Raw genomic sequence first — 19,562 nt, forward strand, 5'->3', positions numbered from 1 at the left:
TCAATATGAAATGGATTCAACTGAGGCATATTCCTAGAACACTCTCAATCAAAAAACATTTTCTGTTATACTTTACCTCTTAATCCTGAACTCACAGAAAAACTCCATGTTTTTGCCTGTGAGTACTATATTTCTCCTAATCTTCTATAGATTTACAGGATCAATACTGAGTTCCTAAAAAGCTTTTCATGAGTAACAGTTCTCAGAACACTCAGACAAAGTGTTCTCATAATCACATTTTCTAAAGATCTTCATTTTAAACATGTGTACTCACAGAATCACATGTCAGCTCTGGAAGGGACCTGAGGAGTCAGACTCTATAAACTCTCAATACAGAAATCCCTTCTATGAGAAGAACATCTAGAGACAGAATATCACTAATTCAAATCTCATTAATGCACTAAGCTGACCTTGAACAGTTCTGATTTTTAGAAAACTCTTCTTAGTATTAATCCAAAAAAAAGATCTCCTTATGATTCCCACAGATGCATCCTTTCCTTCTGTCTTCTAAAACTACAAATAATAAAAAGGACATAAAATTCTTCTAGGCAAAAGCAGCAGAGCTAATAAAGCTATGATCCTGTAGTCTGTATTTACTAGCAACAATCTATCACCTTCGAATATGCACAGACAATCTAATATTCATGCCATAAAAAAGGCAGTGAGAAAGGCTTTCCCACAGACGGACGGAGGTTCAAGTCACTTAACTTCTCGAAGTCTCAGATCTCCAGGAATAAAAAGAAGATAATAATAGCAGCTATCTCGTAGGGGTGTGACAAGGATTAAATGACAAATAATACATGTACTTAAAATAGTAACTAATATAATGATTAGTACTGTTCCCATTGATATTTAACCATTTTCCTTACTATGATCTCTGTTTTATATGATCTTTTTAGATGTTCTTCTTTCTCCCTTTATTTTTATAGTTTTTTTTAAAAAAACAGCCTCAATACTATTCAGCCATAAGAAAAAATGAAATACAGCCATTTGCAACAACATGGTTATCTTGAGAATACCATGCTAAGTGAAATAAGTCAGATAGAAAAGTCAAGAACCATATGATTTCACTTATATTTGGGATATAAAACTGAAAGCAACCACCAAACAAGACAGACAAAAACTCATAGACGCAGACAACATTATGGTGATTACCAGAAGAAAAGGCCGGGGGGTGGGGGGGCGCGTGGTGGTGGAAGGATGTAGAAAAGNAATACTATTCAGCCATAAGAAAAAATGAAATACAGCCATTTGCAACAACATGGTTATCTTGAGAATACCATGCTAAGTGAAATAAGTCAGATAGAAAAGTCAAGAACCATATGATTTCACTTATATTTGGGATATAAAACTGAAAGCAACGACCAAACAAGACAGACAAAAACTCATAGACACAGACAACATTATGGTGATTACCAGAAGAAAAGGCCGGGGGGTGGGGGGGCGCGTGGTGGTGGAAGGATGTAGAAAAGGGTAGAGGTGGTCAAATATATGATGATGAAAGGAGACTTGATTTTGGCTGAACACACAATGCAATATTCTGATAATATATTATAGAACTGTACACCTGAAAGCTATATAACGTTATTAACCAATGCCATCCCATTTTAAATAAAATTTTAAAAGGGGGAGAGAGGGTCAGCCTCTTATATTGTTGAAGACTTTCAAAATTAACGTCAAGCTCTGACTGGTGTGGCTCAGTGGATTGGTTGTCATCCTGACAACCAAAAGGTCTCAGGTTTGATTCCCAGTCAGGGCAAATGCCTGGGTGACAGGCCAGGTCCCCAGTAGGGGGCGTGTGAGAGGCAACCTCTTGATGTTTCCCTCACACATTGGTGTTTCTTTCTCTCTCAAATCAATAAATATATTCTTGGGTGAGTGTTTTAAAAAAACTAACTAAAGTTATAAAGTATATTATGTTACTTAGATGTTCATCACAGTTTATAATAGTGAAAATTAGAAAAAAGTCAAAATGTCCAACAAGGGACCAATTAATAAATCATGATAGCCCTGGCTGGTGTGGCTCAGGGGACTGGGTGCCAGTTTGCAAACTGAAAGGTCACAGGTTCAATCCCCAGTCAGAGCACATGCCTGGGTTGCGGGCCAGGTCCCTAGTTGAAGATGTGAGAGGAAATCAATCAATCTCGCACATGTTGCTCTCTCTCTCTCTCTTTCTCCAAAAAATCACGATATATCTACTCAATGGAATTTCATGTATCTAGAAAAAGATTTTATAGGAAAATATGTAATGGCATTGACAAATATTCACAATATATAAAGTGAAAAATCAGTTAAACAATTTGTACATCATGACCTCATTTTTGTAAAAATATTTAAAATGTTTCTACATGGCAGAGAAAGAAAAAGGAAACATTACACCAAAATATTAACAATGGTTATCTCTATGTATGTGTGGCAGGGAGAGTTTAGTTATCAGCTAAATTTGCTGAAATGGGTATAATCACTATATCAAAAAAGAAAGACAAAACAATTTATTTAAAAAATAATAACTGCAACCAACCAGCATATGCTTCTTCTGCTAATCAGGTAGGTAGAAATTTTTTTCTTTAAAATGAATGCTTTGGTTACCTTTTGCTAATCTAAATGTAATTAGTCTCTTTTAAATTTATATAATGAATTCTATTGCACAGTATAGTTAATTTTCTTCTTTTACCTCACAATTCTAAGTTCATGGGCCTCCACATTTGCCTTAATTCTTCCGTATTCCACAGAACCACCTTATTTCCCCCCATAAGCCTTGGAATGTTAAGTCTTCTTGGACCAAACAGCCTCTTTGAAGGGGTATGAAATCTATTTGTCCCCTAGGGGGCAACATTGTTCTTTCCCACGAGAATATGAACTAGTTCCTAATTCATTTTGATTCAAAACATTTGCCTCTCCACTTAGGATGACTATTTTGAGAGCTCCTGAAAAGTTAAGTTTTATTGGCCATAACAAAAGTATTTACTTCTAAGGAAATCAGCAAACACTACAAATCAGGGTGTCTTTTTTCAGAGAGCTACACACCATTGTTTATGTAATTCTAACTATGTCTTTTACATTCTAACTAAGCACTTTACATATATGAACTCACTTTATCCTTACAACACTTTTATGAGACTCTTACTATCCCCATTTTACAGATGAGAAAACTAAGGTATAGAGTGGTTAAGTAACTCACCCAAAGTCACAAAGCTGACTTCATGTCTCTGACATTTGTTGCATTATGATCAATGCAATAAAACTATATTCTGAGCTAAGGGAATGGCAAGTTAAGGGAAAGAGCATTATAAGGTCAGAGAAAAAGTACTCAGTTCTCTTTATCCAACCCACGCCTACCCAGAGAGCCTTCTAAACTTCTCTAAAATTATAATTCATCAGTCTAAACCAGTGATTTTTCAACCTGTGCGCTGCAAGAGTTTTTAAAAGATGCAATACCTGACTAGTTGGGAATACTGACCTTTTTTCACTTAGAGTGTCAAGTGAAGAAATGACAACAGCCAACACAACAGCCGTCCAGTGGGAATGAATCAAAATTATTGCTATTTTTGTCAGATCAGCAAAAAATACATTTTTTGGTGTGCTGCAGAATTTTACTGATTGGTTTATGTGTGGCAACAGATGAAAAAGGTTGAAAATCTCTGGTGAAAACATTTTCCTTTAGGACTTTGCCACTTTGCCCGTAATGTTTTCGAAGAACTGTAGTTTGTTTCTCATTGAAGTCACTAAAAAGGTTTGGCTGTTGCTAAATGTGGGAGGGTGTGCTGGCTAAGATTTAGTGAACTTACATAGAAATCAATGCTTAGGAAAAAGAAAAGTCTAACCATCAAGACCTTTTGCATCCAGCCCGAACCAGTATGTTTTATGCTTTTACTGTCAAAAACAAATGGGAGTCAGTTCCCATCTCACAGGAGCAAAGGTCAGCGAGGGCTTTTGCAGACTCATTAGTCAGTTCTGACTTCCCTTTGTGAAAAGAAAGGAAAGAAAGAAAGAGAGAAAGGAAGGAAGGAAAGAAGAAAGGGAGGGAGGGAGGGAGGGAGGGAGGGAGGAAGGAAGGAAGGAAGGAAGGAAGGAACTTACGTCATCTAGTTCTTTTTCCACTTGGATTTTTCTCTTTTGGAATTGTTTTATTGTTTTTAGCTCTATCTGAATCATGCCAATTTCTTTGGCTTTCTGATGGAACTGTCCCTCCAGCTCATTTATTTGCACAGTATACTTTTGTTCCTGTATGCAAAAAAAGGAAAAAAAACAGGTAAATGAATTAAACAGAAGTTCTACAGAATCAAGTTCCATTCAAAGCCTTAAGCCATTTGTCTATGTTCTTTGAAGAAATGTTCCCTTTTCATTTTTGCATAAAATTTTAATTTTGTTAAAAGATACTAAGTGCCTTGAATAAGAAAATATTCCAGAATGAACTGATCTTATATAGAAACTGCAGATATTTATTAACAAGCGGCTAACAAATTTTAATCTGTAAGAAAGATAAACAACGTCCCTGACCCTAAATTAAAATTGGTAAACTAAGAGAAAAGGGGAGGGCTATTATTTCTAACAAAGAAAGAAAGAAGGTGAAGGTGGAAGAAGGAGGAAGTAAGTAAGAGGAGGAAGGAGGAGGAGGAAAAACAAAACAAAATAGAGAAAAGAAGAAAAGTGTCAATAATGGGAAAAAAGAAAAAAAGAACAAGAACTATCAAGTTATACAATTGACCCTTAAACATATGAAAAAATGCTCAACCTAGCTCAGAATAGAGAAATGCACATTGCAATGCACTGAAACAGGACTTCCCGCCTATCAGGTTGACAAAGATCCATTTTGACAATATACTCTGGTACATCTGAACACAGGGACAGAAGTTAGATTTCTCAGAACACACCATGTTTGATAGATTTGACTTTGGAACTGCATACATATTTTACATAATTATAAGTATTTACATAATTACATAGTTTTATATGCATGATTAACCTTTTCAAAAGCAACTCCTAAAACTCAAAAGCAAAATGTGTTGTTGATTAGGTGGCATAACATGGCAGAAAGGAATTATTTCAAATGGTTTTTAAACCTTGTAATTTGATAGTAGATTCCTATCGGTATATAACTTAATGAGAAAAGTACCCCACAAAATCTTAAACTGTTTCCACTAATCTATGTTGGTGGTAGTACTGATATTAGTATTTTGTGACTGTTGTGTTGAAGTTTAAAGCAACTACACAATTATACTGGTATCATTAGAACCGGGGTTTGGGGTGCGGGAAAAAGGAGATACAGATAAAGTTAAGTAAAAACCCTGAATACCGGCAACTGATTGAAAATACTGGTAAGGCTCATAATGTATTTTAATCTCTAAAAATATATAAATTTCCTAAGTTGGTGCACTGAAAAGCCCTAGAAAGGATGTCAAGCTCAGGATCGGTAAGCACCACTAATATCAGATAGTTTTCTAAAATAACATGTTTATGTTATATTTGACCTTCTGCACATGTGTGTGAGTTGCTCAAACGACTTATTCATTTATTCTTACTGTGTCTTACATATGAGCTTGCCAGAAACCTGACCACCTGGTAAGTGAAGTATTAGTGTACATAGATAACTTACCAATTTTTCCTTTTCCTCTTGGGCTTTTTCCTTTGTTTCATTCAATTGCTGTTTCAGTTTTTCAATCTGTAGGAAATGAAAACACAGTTAAGAAGGTAAACAAATTTCTGCGTCCTGCCTCTATTAAATAGCCTTGTTTTCACATGATATGAAAACCAGTAGGGTTGGAGAGGTTGAGCATGGTGGGAAGAAGAAAAGAGGGGATGTACTTCGTACTCTCAGCCTGCTATTGCTAGTTTCCAAAACCTATCCTCAGTTATCATCAGAATTACCCAAGTAACTTTTTAAAAAATTGTGGTAAAGAATAGAACATTAAGTTGACCATCTTAGCCATTTTTAAATGTACAGTTCGGTAAAGTATATTCACATTCACACTGTTGTACAGCAGGCCTCTACTACTTTTTCATCTTGCAAAACTGAAATTCTATACCCGTGAAACTCTAATTCCTTCTCCTCCCTCCTCCATAGCCCTTGACAACCAAACACCTTTCTACTTTCTATTTTTGGATCTTGACTACTTTAGATATTTGATATGAGTGGAATCCTACACTATTTGTGACTGGCTTATTTCACCTAGCACATTGGCTTATTCACCTAGCACATTGGCCTTGAGGTTTGTCCATGTTGTATGTAGCATGTGATGGGATTTCCTTGTTTTTTAAGAATGCATAATAATATTCCATTATATGTTATGTATATACCACTTTTTCTTTATGCCATCAGTGGACATTTGGGTTGCTTCTACCTCTTGGCTATGTGAATAATGTTTCAACAAATATGGGTTATGCAACTACCTCTCCAAGATCTTCCTTTAAATTCTTTTAAAATATGTATTTATTGATTCCAGCCCTGGCTGGTGTGACTCAGTGTGAGCACCAGACTGCGAAGCAAAGGGTCATGAGTTCAATTCCTAGTCAGGGCACTTGCCTGGGTTTGGGCCCGGTCCCCAGTGGAGGGTGTGGGAGGGACAACCACACATCGATGTTTCTCTCCCTCTCTCTCTCTCCTTATACATATGCTTATACATATATGTGTGTGTGTGTGTGTGTGTGTGTGTGTGTGTGTGTGTATAAAATTGATTCCAGAGAGAGAAGGGAGAGAGGAAGAAACATTGATCAATTGCTTCCCATACAGTTACCAAAACTGCAACCTAGGCAGGTACATGCCCTGACCAGGAATTAAACCTGTGACCCTTCAGTTTATGGGCCACTCTCCAGCCAACAGAGCCTCACTGGCCAGGATCCTGCTTTAAATTCTTTGGAAATATACCCCAAAATGGGATTGCTAGGTCATCTGGTAATTCTATTTTTAATTTTTTTTGAGAAACCTCCATACTGTTTCCATAGCAACTGTACCACTTTACATTCCCACCAACAGTGAACAAGGGGTCCAGTTTTTCTACACCCTCTCCAGCACTTGTTATTTTCTCTTTTTCTGATAGTAGCCATGAGTAGGAAGTGATGTCTCATTGTTGTTCTGATATGTATTGCTCTTATCTGGGTAACTTTTTAAAATTTCATTTTTCAATTGCAGTTGACATTCAACATTATCTTATATTAGTTTCAGATGTACAGCACAGTGGTTAGACAATCATATATTTTACAAAGCGGTCCCCTAGATATTTCAAGTACACACCTGGTGCTGTACATAAGTATTACAATAGTAATAACTGTATTCTCTATGCTGTACTTTACAGTTCCAGGACTATTTTGTGACTGCCAATTGGTACTGCTTCATCACCCAGCCCCCAAACTCCCCACCTCCCTGGCAACAATGAGTCTTTTCTTTGTATCTATGAGTCTGTTTCTATTTTCATTATTCATTTTGCCCTTTAGATTCCACATGTAAGGGAAATCATATGGTATTTGTCTTTTTCTATCTGACTTATTTCACTTAGCATCATATATCTGGGTAACTTTTTAGAGGAAAAGTTTCAAGAAGAGTACAAAGATTTCTCATATACTCTTCACCCAATTTTTGCCACATTTGCTTTCCCTCTCTATGTATTTTATATATAGATAGATGTATCTAAATATATAATTATATAGGTATACATATATGGATGATACATTTTTTACATTGTTTTTTCTGGACCAGATGAGAATAAGTTAAGGACATCATGATCCTTTACCCCTATATAATTATGTATTTCCTAAGAAAAGTGCCATGCTATTTTAAGAAGCATAGTACAATTATCAAAATTCGGAAATTTAACATTGATATAATGTATACTCCATATTCAAACTTTATCACAACTTGTCTCATTAATATCATTTATTGCAAATTTTCTGTTTCCATTTCAGGATATAAACCTTGATTATGCATTATATTTACTTGTCATGTATCTTAGTCTCCTTTAATACAGTAAAGTTTCTCAGTGTTTGTCTTTTAGGAATTGACATTTTTGAATAATGCTGGCCAGGGTTAGGGTTATCTGATATTTCTTCATGAGGAGACTTAAGTTATGCATTTTTGGAAGGCATACACTGCCAAAGTGATGGTGTATCCTTTCCAGCATATCACATCATGAGGTGACTGATGATAATTTTAATCAATTGATCAAGATTGTGTATGCCAGGTTTCTCTGCTTAAAAGTTATTATTTTTCTTTTGTAATTATTAAGTAATTTGTGGAAAGATATTTTGAGACTATGCAAATATCCTTCTGCTCATCAAACTGTCATCCAATAGTGGCCTGGCTAGTGTAGCTCAGTGGATTGAGCGCGGGCCTGTGAACCACACGATCAAGGTTCGATTCCCAGTCAGGCCACATGCCTGGGTTGCAGGCCAGTTCCCAGCAGGGGACTCACGAGAGGCAGCCATACATTGATGTTTCTCTCCTTCTCTCCTTCCCTTCCTCTCTAAAGACAAATAAATAAAATCTTAAAAAAAAACCTGTCATCCAATAGTTTTAGCTTCCATTGATGATTCTTGAATGAGTCAATTATTACTGTGATGCCAAATGATGACTGTTCTAACTCCATCATCATCCTTTAGGAATTTAATAATTTACTTCATTCTACTGTAAGGAAGAACCTTCCCTTCTCCCTCATTTATTAATGAATATACTTATTGGTAGTATGCAGTCATACTACTAATATGGACATACTACTAATGGACTTAACTCTATTCATTGGATTTTTATCTATTACTGTCATTATTCATTTTGATTGTCCCAGATTTGTCCAGTAGGAGCCCCTTCCAGATAGTCCCTGTGTCCTTTAATATTTTTTACTTACTCTCTGGTGCAATAGATATTCTGAGTTCATCTTTTACATTCCTGATCCAGTCCTGGAATCAATAATTTCTCCATGGATGCTGATTTTAGTAGGGAACCTGAGTAGCTTTTAAACTGAAAACTCCTTGACATGCTTGTACAATTGAAGGATACAGAAGTGAAATATTGTTGTATTTAAATAATATTTTAGATTAGTTTAAAGAAAACCTAAAAATTCTAAAAAATAAATTGAGACAGTCTAAGCCATGTAGGAAAGATGTGAGATATGAGATTTATTTTGTGATTGATTAAACAAAGCATTAAATACAAAAACCCACTCTTAAATAAAAACATCTTAATTTTGTTCAAGATATAATAATTTTAAAACATTTTTTTAATATTTCTATAATTAACATGAAATAAGACATTAACACTTTAAATAAAACTTAGGAAAATAATGCATTTCTATGATATAGAAGAATGAGTAACAAAACTATAGCAGAGCTAGTTAACCAGGAAATAGTGAGTCTGCTTTGCTTCTCCCCAAAGTAATTTCTTTGGTGTTAATGACATCCATTATTGTGAAAAACTATGCATTTGTTTCAGCCAGTTGTGGACCTTTGAGATATAGAGGCAGATGAAAATCAAGAAATACAAGTGATACTGATAAATGCAGACTAATATCAATTAGCTAGTGCAGGCCACAAAGCTTCTATGTAATGAATTACAAAAATTAGTTGTATGGCTAGCCTAACAACTTACTTTAGAATAATATTTTATAGAAGATAATTTTGATAATGCTTGCTATTCAAAAGTAATTTTAAAAACAGAGGTTCCCCAGGAAAAAAAGGTAAAAAAATAACACTAATGCAGAAAATTATACTTTAATAAAACACGTGAAATCCACATGAATGTTCAGCTGTTTTGTTTCTCTAATACCATCTTTTTTAAAGGGACAGCACAAACACAGTCCCACACCACACAAATTATGTAGTCAAGTTTCCCACATTTGGAAATCACAGGGCTCAGCACATCTGGAGTACGAAGGGTAAGTCTTGCCGTGGGAAAAACTGCCTTGTGATCATAATATCTTCCCTGACAGGTAAGTATATCATCTCAAACTTAGTTTTGACTGCTATTAACTTTTTGAAAGCATCAGTACATTCACAAGCCATTCATTCATGTATGCAAAAATACTTTAGTGAGTGGCTAGTATATGCTGGACCCATGCTAGGTACTGGAGATAAAGCACTGAAACAATTTTAAAAAGGGCTCCAAATTCTTTACTTCTGAGAGGTTTTATTCTAATCAGAACGAGAGGCAATAAACAAATACATAAGTAACATGCATACAGCATGATAGAAAGTAATAAATATGAAAAATAAAATAGGGGAGTGGTTTTAATTTTAAAGAGGTTAGTGAGGAAGGGTCTCACTGAAAAGGTGACTTTTGAAAAAATTATGGAATGATGCATGAATTTGCATGTCAGCCTTATGTAGGAGCCATGCTTTGCATCATTCCAAAATTAGCTTATATGTATACTGATGCAAACATAAAAAAACAATAAAAAATGGGTGAAGGAACATATAAAAGATGTTCAAACAGCTAATAACCAGGAAAATACAAATTAAAACACCAAAAACCCAATTTAAATCCATAAAATGAAGCAAAAATTAAGTATATGAGGTCTGTCTGGAAAAAGTCCAGCCATTGTTAACAAGAATGGGTTGCATGACATTGATGTAACCTGGCAGCCAAGGTGGTCTGGAATGTGCATGTGTGAATAATGATGACTTCACTGTACTAGTGAAGTACTTCACTGTACTTCACTGTACTAGTCAGTGGGGGTGGTAGAAGATGTTGAGTGAACATGTATACTGTGTGGCTGTCACATTCAAAGTGACTGAGTAGAGCAATGAATCTACATCAAATTTTGCATTAACCTTGAACATGCCTCTGTGGAAACTATTTTGGTGATTCAGAAGGCCATGGCTATGAGCAGTTGGTGACCGGCAACTTCAATGCACCTGTTCATGCATCACATCTCCTGCAGTTTTTTTGTGAAACATCAAACCACCCAGGTGTTCCAGCTCTCTTACAGCTCAGATTTGGTGCCCTGTGACTTCTGGCTTTTCTCAAAACTAAGATCTCCTTCAAAGGGGAAGAAATTTCAGACTGTAACTGAGATTCAGGAAATATGATGGCAGCTGGTGGCAACTGGGAGAACTGTGTCAGGTCCCAAGGTGCCTACATTGAGGGGGACTGAGGAGTCATTGTCCTATGTACAGTGTTTCTTGTGTCTTGTATCTTCTTCAATAGATATTTCTATTTTTCCTATTACATTGCTGTGTACCTTCTGGACAGACCTCACATTACCAAGTATTAATGACAATGTTGGTAAACAGAAGTTCACTCTAAAATCTTGCCTGTGACAGTATAAATTGCTATAATTTCTCTGTAGCTCAATTTAACCCCCTAGTAAAGTTGAAATTATATATACTCTATAATGTAGTAATTTAACTTCTAAGTATCTACTCTAGAGAAACTCCCAGGTGTGGGCACATGAAGTCATACACATGAATGTTCATTGTAATAATGAAAAAAATGAGTCTAACCAGCCCACAGAGGGATACGGGTAAATAAAGTTTGGGTTATTTATTTAACAGAATATTTTAAAGCTGTTAAGGACAAATGTAAAAATAAAGCATGTTCATTAATTTTTTAACAAAATTAACTGAATCATCATGTGATTTTTGTGACTAGACTCCAAAACCTGATGTTGAATAAAAAAAACAAGTTGCAAAATACATGTACAGTATAATATCACTAATGTAACTTTTAAAACAAGACTATAATATATATTGTTTGTGGATGCACAATATATAGTGAAAAGTATAAGAACCTATATGGGAATGATACACATCCTCAGCAGTGTAGAAATTTCCTTGGGTTTCCATGGTTCTCATAGAGACAGATGGAAAAGAGAAGAGTTACACCTAAATTCCATTTTAACACCCACTAGCCATGTGATTTTGGGTAAGTTATCAGTCCTGAAAGTTAATTTCTTCTTCTGTAAAATGGGAATGACAATATTGTAGCTACATGGGGCTAATAAAAGGACTAGATGCAATAACAGAGATAAAGTACCCAACATAGTAGTGCCTGGCACAAAGCAGGGGCTCCAAGCTGTTAGTTTTTATCCCTTTTTCTTCCAGATCTAAAATGGCAGCTTTTCAACACATAAATTAAGTATGTAAAGTGAATTCAAGATTCAACTTGCTGGGTTCATCATGTGTTCATCTATTAGCTTTACAAATCACTAAAACGAAGTATTCATAAATATCAAAAAATATATAGCTCATATTCCATGCACTTCTCCTTACAATAAAATGGGTCATAATGATCCCTTATGATAGTCAATTTGTTCAGACAAGAAAACACAGGACAAGAACTGAAAATAAGAAAGATCCAGCTATGACAGTAAGGCCATTCAGAAATAACTTCCTGCTTCAAGGAGAGTTAAAGTCAACTGAAATGTCTTAAATTATGTGATATGATTTCAAGAAATCAAAATCCTTTAAATAGAGAACCAAGCAAGTATAGCACAGAGGTCGTTACTGAGGCTCAGGAGGGTTTCTATCTACCTACCATATTATCTTTCTCCTGATCCTGCTTCTTCAGGTAGCTTAATACAGACATGGTGTCTTTCTCCATTTTATACTGCTGTTTCTTTAAGTCGTCGTTAGTTTTTGCGAGTCTCCAGGAAGCATCACGATACTCAGTCCTACAGAGCTCTGTGAGTTCTAGCCTGGCCTCCCAAAGGGACGCATTGGCCTTGGCTCTCTCCACTGCAGATTCTTCGGCTTTTACCACCTTCCTGCATGGAAAGGGGACATTGATAGCACATAACTATTCTCTACTAAAGTAGTATTACAGCTCTCTGTTATTGTTTGCTTGGTATTGTCTGGCACATATAAGCAAATACTATTGGATGAATTAGTAAATAAGAAATACATATTTACTTGATAAGGGAGTTATCTTAGTAGGTGCCACTTCCTGGAAGAAGAGAGCTTTGGAGCATAACTCTAAAGGACTGAAAAAACAAATTCATTTCATAAAGTTTTCACATCTTTTTACCTATTTCTTTGATTGTCTCATATTTGAACTGTCTTTTCTATTCCTACTTGCTCAGTTTTAGACCTTGGCTCTCTCTACAGCTAATCTATGACCTTAGTTCCTCTTCACCATGATGCTACATCAGTAGTGTAAATGTAACTTTAAGGTCATATTTCTGCAATCTTCCACTCACCCCAACCCCACTTTTGTTTTTGTTTTAAAGCTTTTTTTTTGTTTAGCTAGGCCTTGGACAAAAGATCAAGTCACTAGGGCAAATATGTTAAATATTTTCTCTTCTGGTGCCACAGTGCACCAGGGTTTGAGGATGGCTGAGAAACAAACCATAATCATTTTTGTAGATGAGGAGAGGAAATTTAAAAATAATAATAAAGAATGCCTTTAAAGATTAAAGTTAAAAGGGGAGTTTTTTCAAAAATAAAGATTTACTGTATGAGCATTAACAAAACACTATCCCTTAAAGATGGTAGGTAATGGGTATATATTTAGATAATAACTAAGAAGACTTCACCTCTATTTGATTTCTAAATATTTTCATACATAAGTATGTATGGACGTTTCTATACTGTCCCCACCAACTCTTGGTCCTTTGTTCCCTCTCAGTCCCATTCTTACCTTCTCTTCTCTATGAATTATGGCCAGCGCCTTCCCCTGCCCCGCCTGTTACAGCAGTTGACATCCCTTTCCAGCAGGATTTAGGTAGCGGTGATAGTTTGCCTTGTTACAAGTCATCCAATTGCCCCCTGAAGGGCCAAATCTAAGCTGCTCAGACTTGATGAAAGAAATCAGATAGGATTTCTCATAGGAGGACCACTAATACTGACTGTAGAAACAAGGCAGGCTACGTGTACTGTAGATGCATGGTCAAAAATGGAAAACATGCTAGTGAGTCCCAGGAATGTGATAAGCCCTTGACACTGTTTTAAAAAGTGCTAGACTGACTATGCAGTTATATATAAAAAATCACACTGTAGCAGAACACTTATATTAATACATGGGAGAAGCTACAAATAAATGTGGACATTGGATTATCATTTTATAAAGATATAAAGAATATCCCAAAATGATAGTAGTGGTTATTTTTTGATGATGGGATTGCAGGTGATTTTTATTTTCTCCTTTGACTTTACATGTTTCCTAAACCTTCCCTACTGAACATGTATTACTCTCTTATACAAGTTACATCACAAACTTTACAAGTTTGGGGGATTCCCTTGTGGTCCCATATATAGTATTGTTGGGCACCACGCATGCCTCCAATGTGTTTAGGAACTACCAGGGTCACTCAATAGGTTAGTAGCAATCTAGCGGCAACTTCAAGACTGGAAGGAATTAGTGTTGGAGTTAGTTCTGATCAGTTTGGGGAAATCTGGAAGTACCCAATTTGGTCCAATCATTTCTGCTTTCTTTTAAGCCAAAACGAATCCCTAAGAGCCCAAGGAGCTACTTCAGTCATCCAGAGGCCCATCTCAACCACATAGCACAGTTCTCTCAGACTAGGATCAAGAAAGAATGAACCCAATAAAAGAAAATTTTTTGTTCAATTACATGATTTGTAATTTACTTTATTGTATATGTCATCTGACACAATGGAGGTTAAATGCCCTCCCAAACCACACTTTTAATCAAAACCTAGAATCATTGGGGCCCTTGTTAAAAATAAAGTTTTTGAAGGCTCTCTAAAGGCCAGATTAAGCAAGTTTCTTGGAAACCACTGTTTTGTATTATCATCTGGGTGTAAAGTCTCCAGCATCATTTTGTATGGAGTGTACCAATGCACTTACTGTCAGTGTGCAGACATCATTTGGGGTTACATTTTTTCATGTTACTTGAAACAGGCCCCTCTGTGTTTGTATGTAATGCCTGACTTTTTAAAAAAATCTTGGGCTAGGGAAAAGAAACTAATGGTTGCTCTCTGAAAGGGAAAATCAATCCCACTTAAAGATGATGACTATTAAGGCAAGTGCAGTTCCGGGCATAATCATTCATTAAAGTAAAAAAAAAAACAAACCACTTCCAAGATATAAAAAAAATAGGGATTGGTTTACACTGAATTACTGAATAAATGTTTAAAAATTTTGTCTTCATCTTAGGGATATTGATAGATACTCCATCTGTTCCAGGATGTCATCATTATGGGACGCCATGTTGGCCTCCCTAACATTCATTTCGAAGACAGGGTTTCCCAACCATGGTGCTGCCGAAATTCTGGGCTAAATGATTCTTTGGGGTGGGGGATGAGGGGGGTTGTCCTGTGCATTCCAGGATGTCAAACAGCATTCTTGGTCTCTGCTCACTAGATGGAGGTAGTACACATCCCCAGATGTGACCACCAAAAATGTCTCAAGATACTGCCAAATGTCCCCAGGGAGGCAGAATCACCACTGGTCTAGAGCACCCCTGTGCAATACAACTTTCCATGATGAAGGAAACATTCTCTATGTCTGGGCTGTCCAATATAGTCACCACTAGCCACATGTGCCTCTTGAGCGTATGAAATAGGCTAGTACGATCAAGGATCTGAATTTTTAATTTTACTTAATTTTAATTTTGCCATACATGGCTGGTGACTGCCCTATTAAGGCTGGTCTAGAGGACCTCCAATATCCCAATACATGTCCCTACCTTCACTGCTAGTGTCAGAACTCTTCCTCACTCTCTGCTCTTTATTCCTCCACTAGCACCTATTTCATTCGGTTCTGTGTTACTTTTCGGAAACTTACCTGCCTCCATCGTTAACACATTACACATAGGCTAGGGCCGAGTCTAAATTATTTCAGGGTCCCAAATCTCACCCTATTGCCTACAGTGAAGCAGTCGAGGTTGGCATGCACTTGGGGAATTTCTGAACAATGTAAACTGTCCTCAGAATCGGGGAGAACTAGAGGAAGGTCCAGGGGGGCGGGCGGGAGGGCTCCAGTTAGCCAACTCCTGCCTCAGGAGGCTCCCAGACCCGAATCCCGGGACAGTAGGCCCGAGGGAGGATGGCTTCTCCTTACTTCTTGTCTTTTTCTTTGCTTTTGCCTTTACTTTTGTCCTTTCCCTTCGACGGCATTTTGGCTTCTCCAAGAGACCAGCTGTCTCCCCGGTTTTTCCGTCGCCTCTCCGGTCTGATTCTGTCTCTAAGGAAACCGGCACGCCCGGCTGGTAACGTTCAGCCCGAGCGCTGGGAGCGCCCAGAGGGCGCATGCGCCGTGACGTGACTCCCACACCGCCTCTCGGGTCCCAGTCCGCACGCCGGACGCAGAGGGCGGGGCGGAGATCGTTCGGAGGGTGGAGGGGGGCCGCGCCGGGGCGGCGCGCGCGGTGAGTGAGCGAGCAGCTTGGGTACTTTAGATCCAGCCTGGGAGCCGGGCGGGGAAGCCGGAGCGGTCTGGCCCCGGGCGTCCGCGCGACGTCTGCGGGTCGCGTGCCATTGGCGGCGCGAGGTCGGGGCGCCGTCGCCTTGGGAGTCTTGCTACCTTACCCGTCCGCCCGCCCGCCCCTTCAGTTTTGCAGCGCTCAGCGTGTGTCCGGCGCATCCTCCCCTTTCCTCACTCTCTAGGCTGCGTGGCCGTGGCCGCGGCGGCGGCCGCCTGGCTATCGCCTGCTGACGCCCCTGCTCCGCTTTAGCTTATCCTGAATCTGCCCTGACTCGTTTGGTTTCTTTCTTCTTCAGTCTTGCTAATTCTCTAAGGGCTGGTGCGTGTATCGGACTTTCTGGGTCACACATTTTTTGGTGAGGCGGTGGACGACTTCTAGGAGGGCGGTGGTTGGGGTGAGGCTGGCGGTCTCCACGGGGCACCAAGCATGGGCGCCCGGAGCCGGGCGAGGAAACAAGTGCTGCCACCTGGGGGGACGGGGAGGCTACCGGGGCTCCAAGAGAGTCTTGGGGTCGGGCCCGCGGCCCCAGTCTGCGCTTTGTGGCCAACGCTGCCCGCTCCCCCCCACCCCCGCACCCCGACCAGGATTCCCATTGGCTAAGAGTATTTCATGCATCCGCAGCCCCTTTTTCTTTAAAGAGTGGAAAGCTCTTGTCTTTTTTTATTTCCTTTCCCCTGTGAAAAGGAGTACTCAAAAGTATTGTTCTCCTTTTTCGGAGGAGGAGCTATATGACTATGCCTTCATTCAGTGAGAGTGAGTGAGTCCTTGAGGCAGATAGGGAATTCTGGGTGCCAGGACTGGAGTCAGGGATCGCGTGACTGAAGCTCAGCTGTGCGACGTCCTCCATGTCAAACTGAATTTAAAATTTCTTTAGAATTTTCATTCTGTATCTTCCCTTTCCATTTCCCGGGGGAAAACTTAATGCCCTTTCCGTTTCCCGGGGGAAAACTTAACGCCCCTCCCAGAGGCCTTTGACCCCTTTTTTCACTTGTGCAGTTTCTGTTTCTGAATTCTGTGGTTAGAGGGAACATGCTAATTTATTAATGAGCTCTGAAAATATCACCTGGTGGCACGATCGTGGCTTACTCTATTTCTGGTGCGTTTCCCCCTCTTTTGTATATCACACTCCAATGGGCCCATGGTGGAATCACCGTACATTGAGAGGGTTTCCTCTGATATGGAATTTATAAAGTTAAGATTAATTTTGTATGTCTAAGGTTCTGAAAGTGCACTCTTGCAGGAAAGAGAGGGTAGGGCATCTTATGTCACGGACTATATTTGGAATACATTCTAAAAGTTGGTAACAGTATAATATGAAATTCAGTCCAAAATTTTTGTTGTTTATAGGTAGGTTTACAGATTCGTTTATAAACATGAAAGTTTGTAACAAGATGGTTTTTTAACGATATAGTACCTTTTACTTGTTTACAGTATGTACTTTATAGTTACTATACAGCATTTTTTACTGTGAGTTTGGTTTTAACTGTTGAGATATAAATATAGCTAAGAGAAATGCTCAGATACATAGTGTCATAGAGGTGGCTCTAGAATCTAGTCTGACTCTCCATATTCTCTGCGAAAGAACTGGATGTTGTTATTCCGTTACACTTAAGATAGTCTGATGCTGCAAGTAGTAGAGTAGGAAGTTGCAGTTTAGCAATTCATCAGGTAGCATTTCCTTCCGTAACTTCTGGTAGATAGTTTTACCATGAAGTTTCAGGATCATTTTGCTGAATAAATGTGCTCTGTTTCATTAGAATGCTAATGATTTTAAAACTTGAAATAAGCCACTTAGTGTTTTGTTGACTTCTCTATGTAATTCCTTTTTTGCCCAGTTTGAAGAGTTCCCGGTCAGCATAGAAATGTGGAGTGCCTTGGCTGAATCCTCCTGCAGACAAGATCATTATGGGCCTGGTAAGTAGGGCAAATATCCGGATGTAAGGTAACATCTCTTGTAGCTTACAAGTGTAAATATACTTCGTGTGCACCTGGCGTTTGTTTTGTTTTCTGAATTGGATTCTCTGTCTGCCAAATGATAACTTCTCTCTTATTCCATTGATTGTAATACTGTCAGGTGTGGTGGAGTTGTTCTAAAGCTAAATAAGAACTTAGGCCTATTTATCAAAATAGGCACTGTTTCTCATTTTTTCTTCCAGTAGTACCAAAATTGGTTTACTTTATAAAGTCTTCTGTGGCTTTTTTCTGGTTTAGTTTGGAGAACAAGCTTCTACTCATAAATCATCCTTGAAATCACTTTATATCAGTGATTTGGGTAAAAAAAGAAACCCCCCAAAACCACTTTGGGCCAAATCTAGCCCTCAGGTTACAAGTTGGTTGACTCTGCTCTGAAGGATAAAAGATAAACTGGCCTAACATTTTAAGTCCTTCACTGTGAATTTTGAAACTACTGAAAGAAACTTGGTGAACAGCTTTTGATTTTGTTTTCACACAGCCTTTGAAATCCTAGGTAAATATATTATTATCCAAACTATATTTAAAGGGACTGATCAATATTTCTGAATATTATGGGGAGTTAATTTCATTCTACTTTTTTAATTGCATATGGTACAAATACAGAATCTGTTAAATAGGATAAGTGTTTCATATACGTACAGTATACTAACTGATACCAGGCTCTCTTAATAGCTTGAGGGGTACAGTGGGGACAAGACAGGACCCCTGCTTTTTTATGAGGCTTATAGGGAGGTGTATAAGATGCTGACCTGGACGTTGGTCTCAGAGAATACACAGCCTCATTGGCATTTACACACAAAGAGTAATAAAAGACACTATGCAATGATGAAGGAGAGATGCATGGATACTAAGTGCTACAGGAATTTGGAGGCATGAAAGACTCATAGGCAAAGTTTACAGAAGGAGGTGGGCTGAAAGGAAGAGGGAAGGCTTTCTGGGAAAGTAGAACAATATGAGCAAAATTCAGTGTGTGCTTGAGACTAGGAATAATTTAACTGGAGCAGTGGTTACCAAAGTGTGGTCCACACCAGTAGCACCAGCAACACTTGGGAGCTTGTTAGAAGTGCAAATGTTCAGGACCCACTTGAGACTTAGGATTGTGAATGCTGGCAGTGAGGCCCAGCAGTCTGTTTTAACAAGCCCTTCAGGTGGCTCTGATGTATGGCTGAAGTTTGAGAACAGCTGTATCAAGAGCAGAGGGTTCTTACATGGAAGTAGTGGGTGGAAAACTTGGTAAGGTAGCTTCAGGATTCACAGTGAAGGACTTAGTAAGTTAGGC

At 38.3% G+C, this 19,562-nt stretch overlaps 2 protein-coding genes and 1 non-coding gene across 4 annotated transcripts in view; 1 reads left to right on the plus strand and 2 right to left on the minus strand.

Moving 5' to 3' along the window:
- The window catches only part of BBOF1 (basal body orientation factor 1), a 35,144-nt gene extending 19,042 nt beyond the window's left edge, over positions 1 to 16,102 (minus strand). The window contains exons 1-4 of the mRNA XM_037031394.1: positions 15,946 to 16,102; positions 12,461 to 12,689; positions 5,597 to 5,662; positions 4,081 to 4,224 (exon numbers count right to left, since the gene is read on the minus strand). Of these exons, the coding sequence (XP_036887289.1) occupies positions 4,081 to 4,224; positions 5,597 to 5,662; positions 12,461 to 12,689; positions 15,946 to 16,001 (495 nt within the window). The 5' untranslated portion in view covers positions 16,002 to 16,102. The remainder of the gene's footprint in view (positions 1 to 4,080; positions 4,225 to 5,596; positions 5,663 to 12,460; positions 12,690 to 15,945) is intronic.
- LOC118977019 (U1 spliceosomal RNA) lies at positions 9,762 to 9,922 on the minus strand. Its single transcript, XR_005064427.1, has one exon. It is a non-coding gene; the product is annotated as a U1 spliceosomal RNA (small nuclear RNA).
- A 60-nt stretch (positions 16,103 to 16,162) lies between the features above and the next one.
- Positions 16,163 to 19,562, plus strand: part of ENTPD5 (ectonucleoside triphosphate diphosphohydrolase 5 (inactive)) — a 41,806-nt gene continuing 38,406 nt past the window's right edge. For both annotated transcript variants that reach the window (XM_037031397.1, XM_037031395.1), the window contains exons 1-2: positions 16,163 to 16,252; positions 18,145 to 18,223. Coding sequence is in view for 1 of the 2 variants with exons in the window: in XM_037031395.1 (XP_036887290.1) it covers positions 18,215 to 18,223 (9 nt within the window). In the remaining variant the exon portion in view is untranslated. The remainder of the gene's footprint in view (positions 16,253 to 18,144; positions 18,224 to 19,562) is intronic.

This window comes from Sturnira hondurensis, unplaced genomic scaffold (assembly GCF_014824575.4).
Source record: "Sturnira hondurensis isolate 20B ecotype Veracruz unplaced genomic scaffold, ASM1482457v3 Scaffold0021143, whole genome shotgun sequence".
Classification (NCBI taxonomy): Eukaryota; Metazoa; Chordata; class Mammalia; order Chiroptera; family Phyllostomidae; genus Sturnira; species Sturnira hondurensis.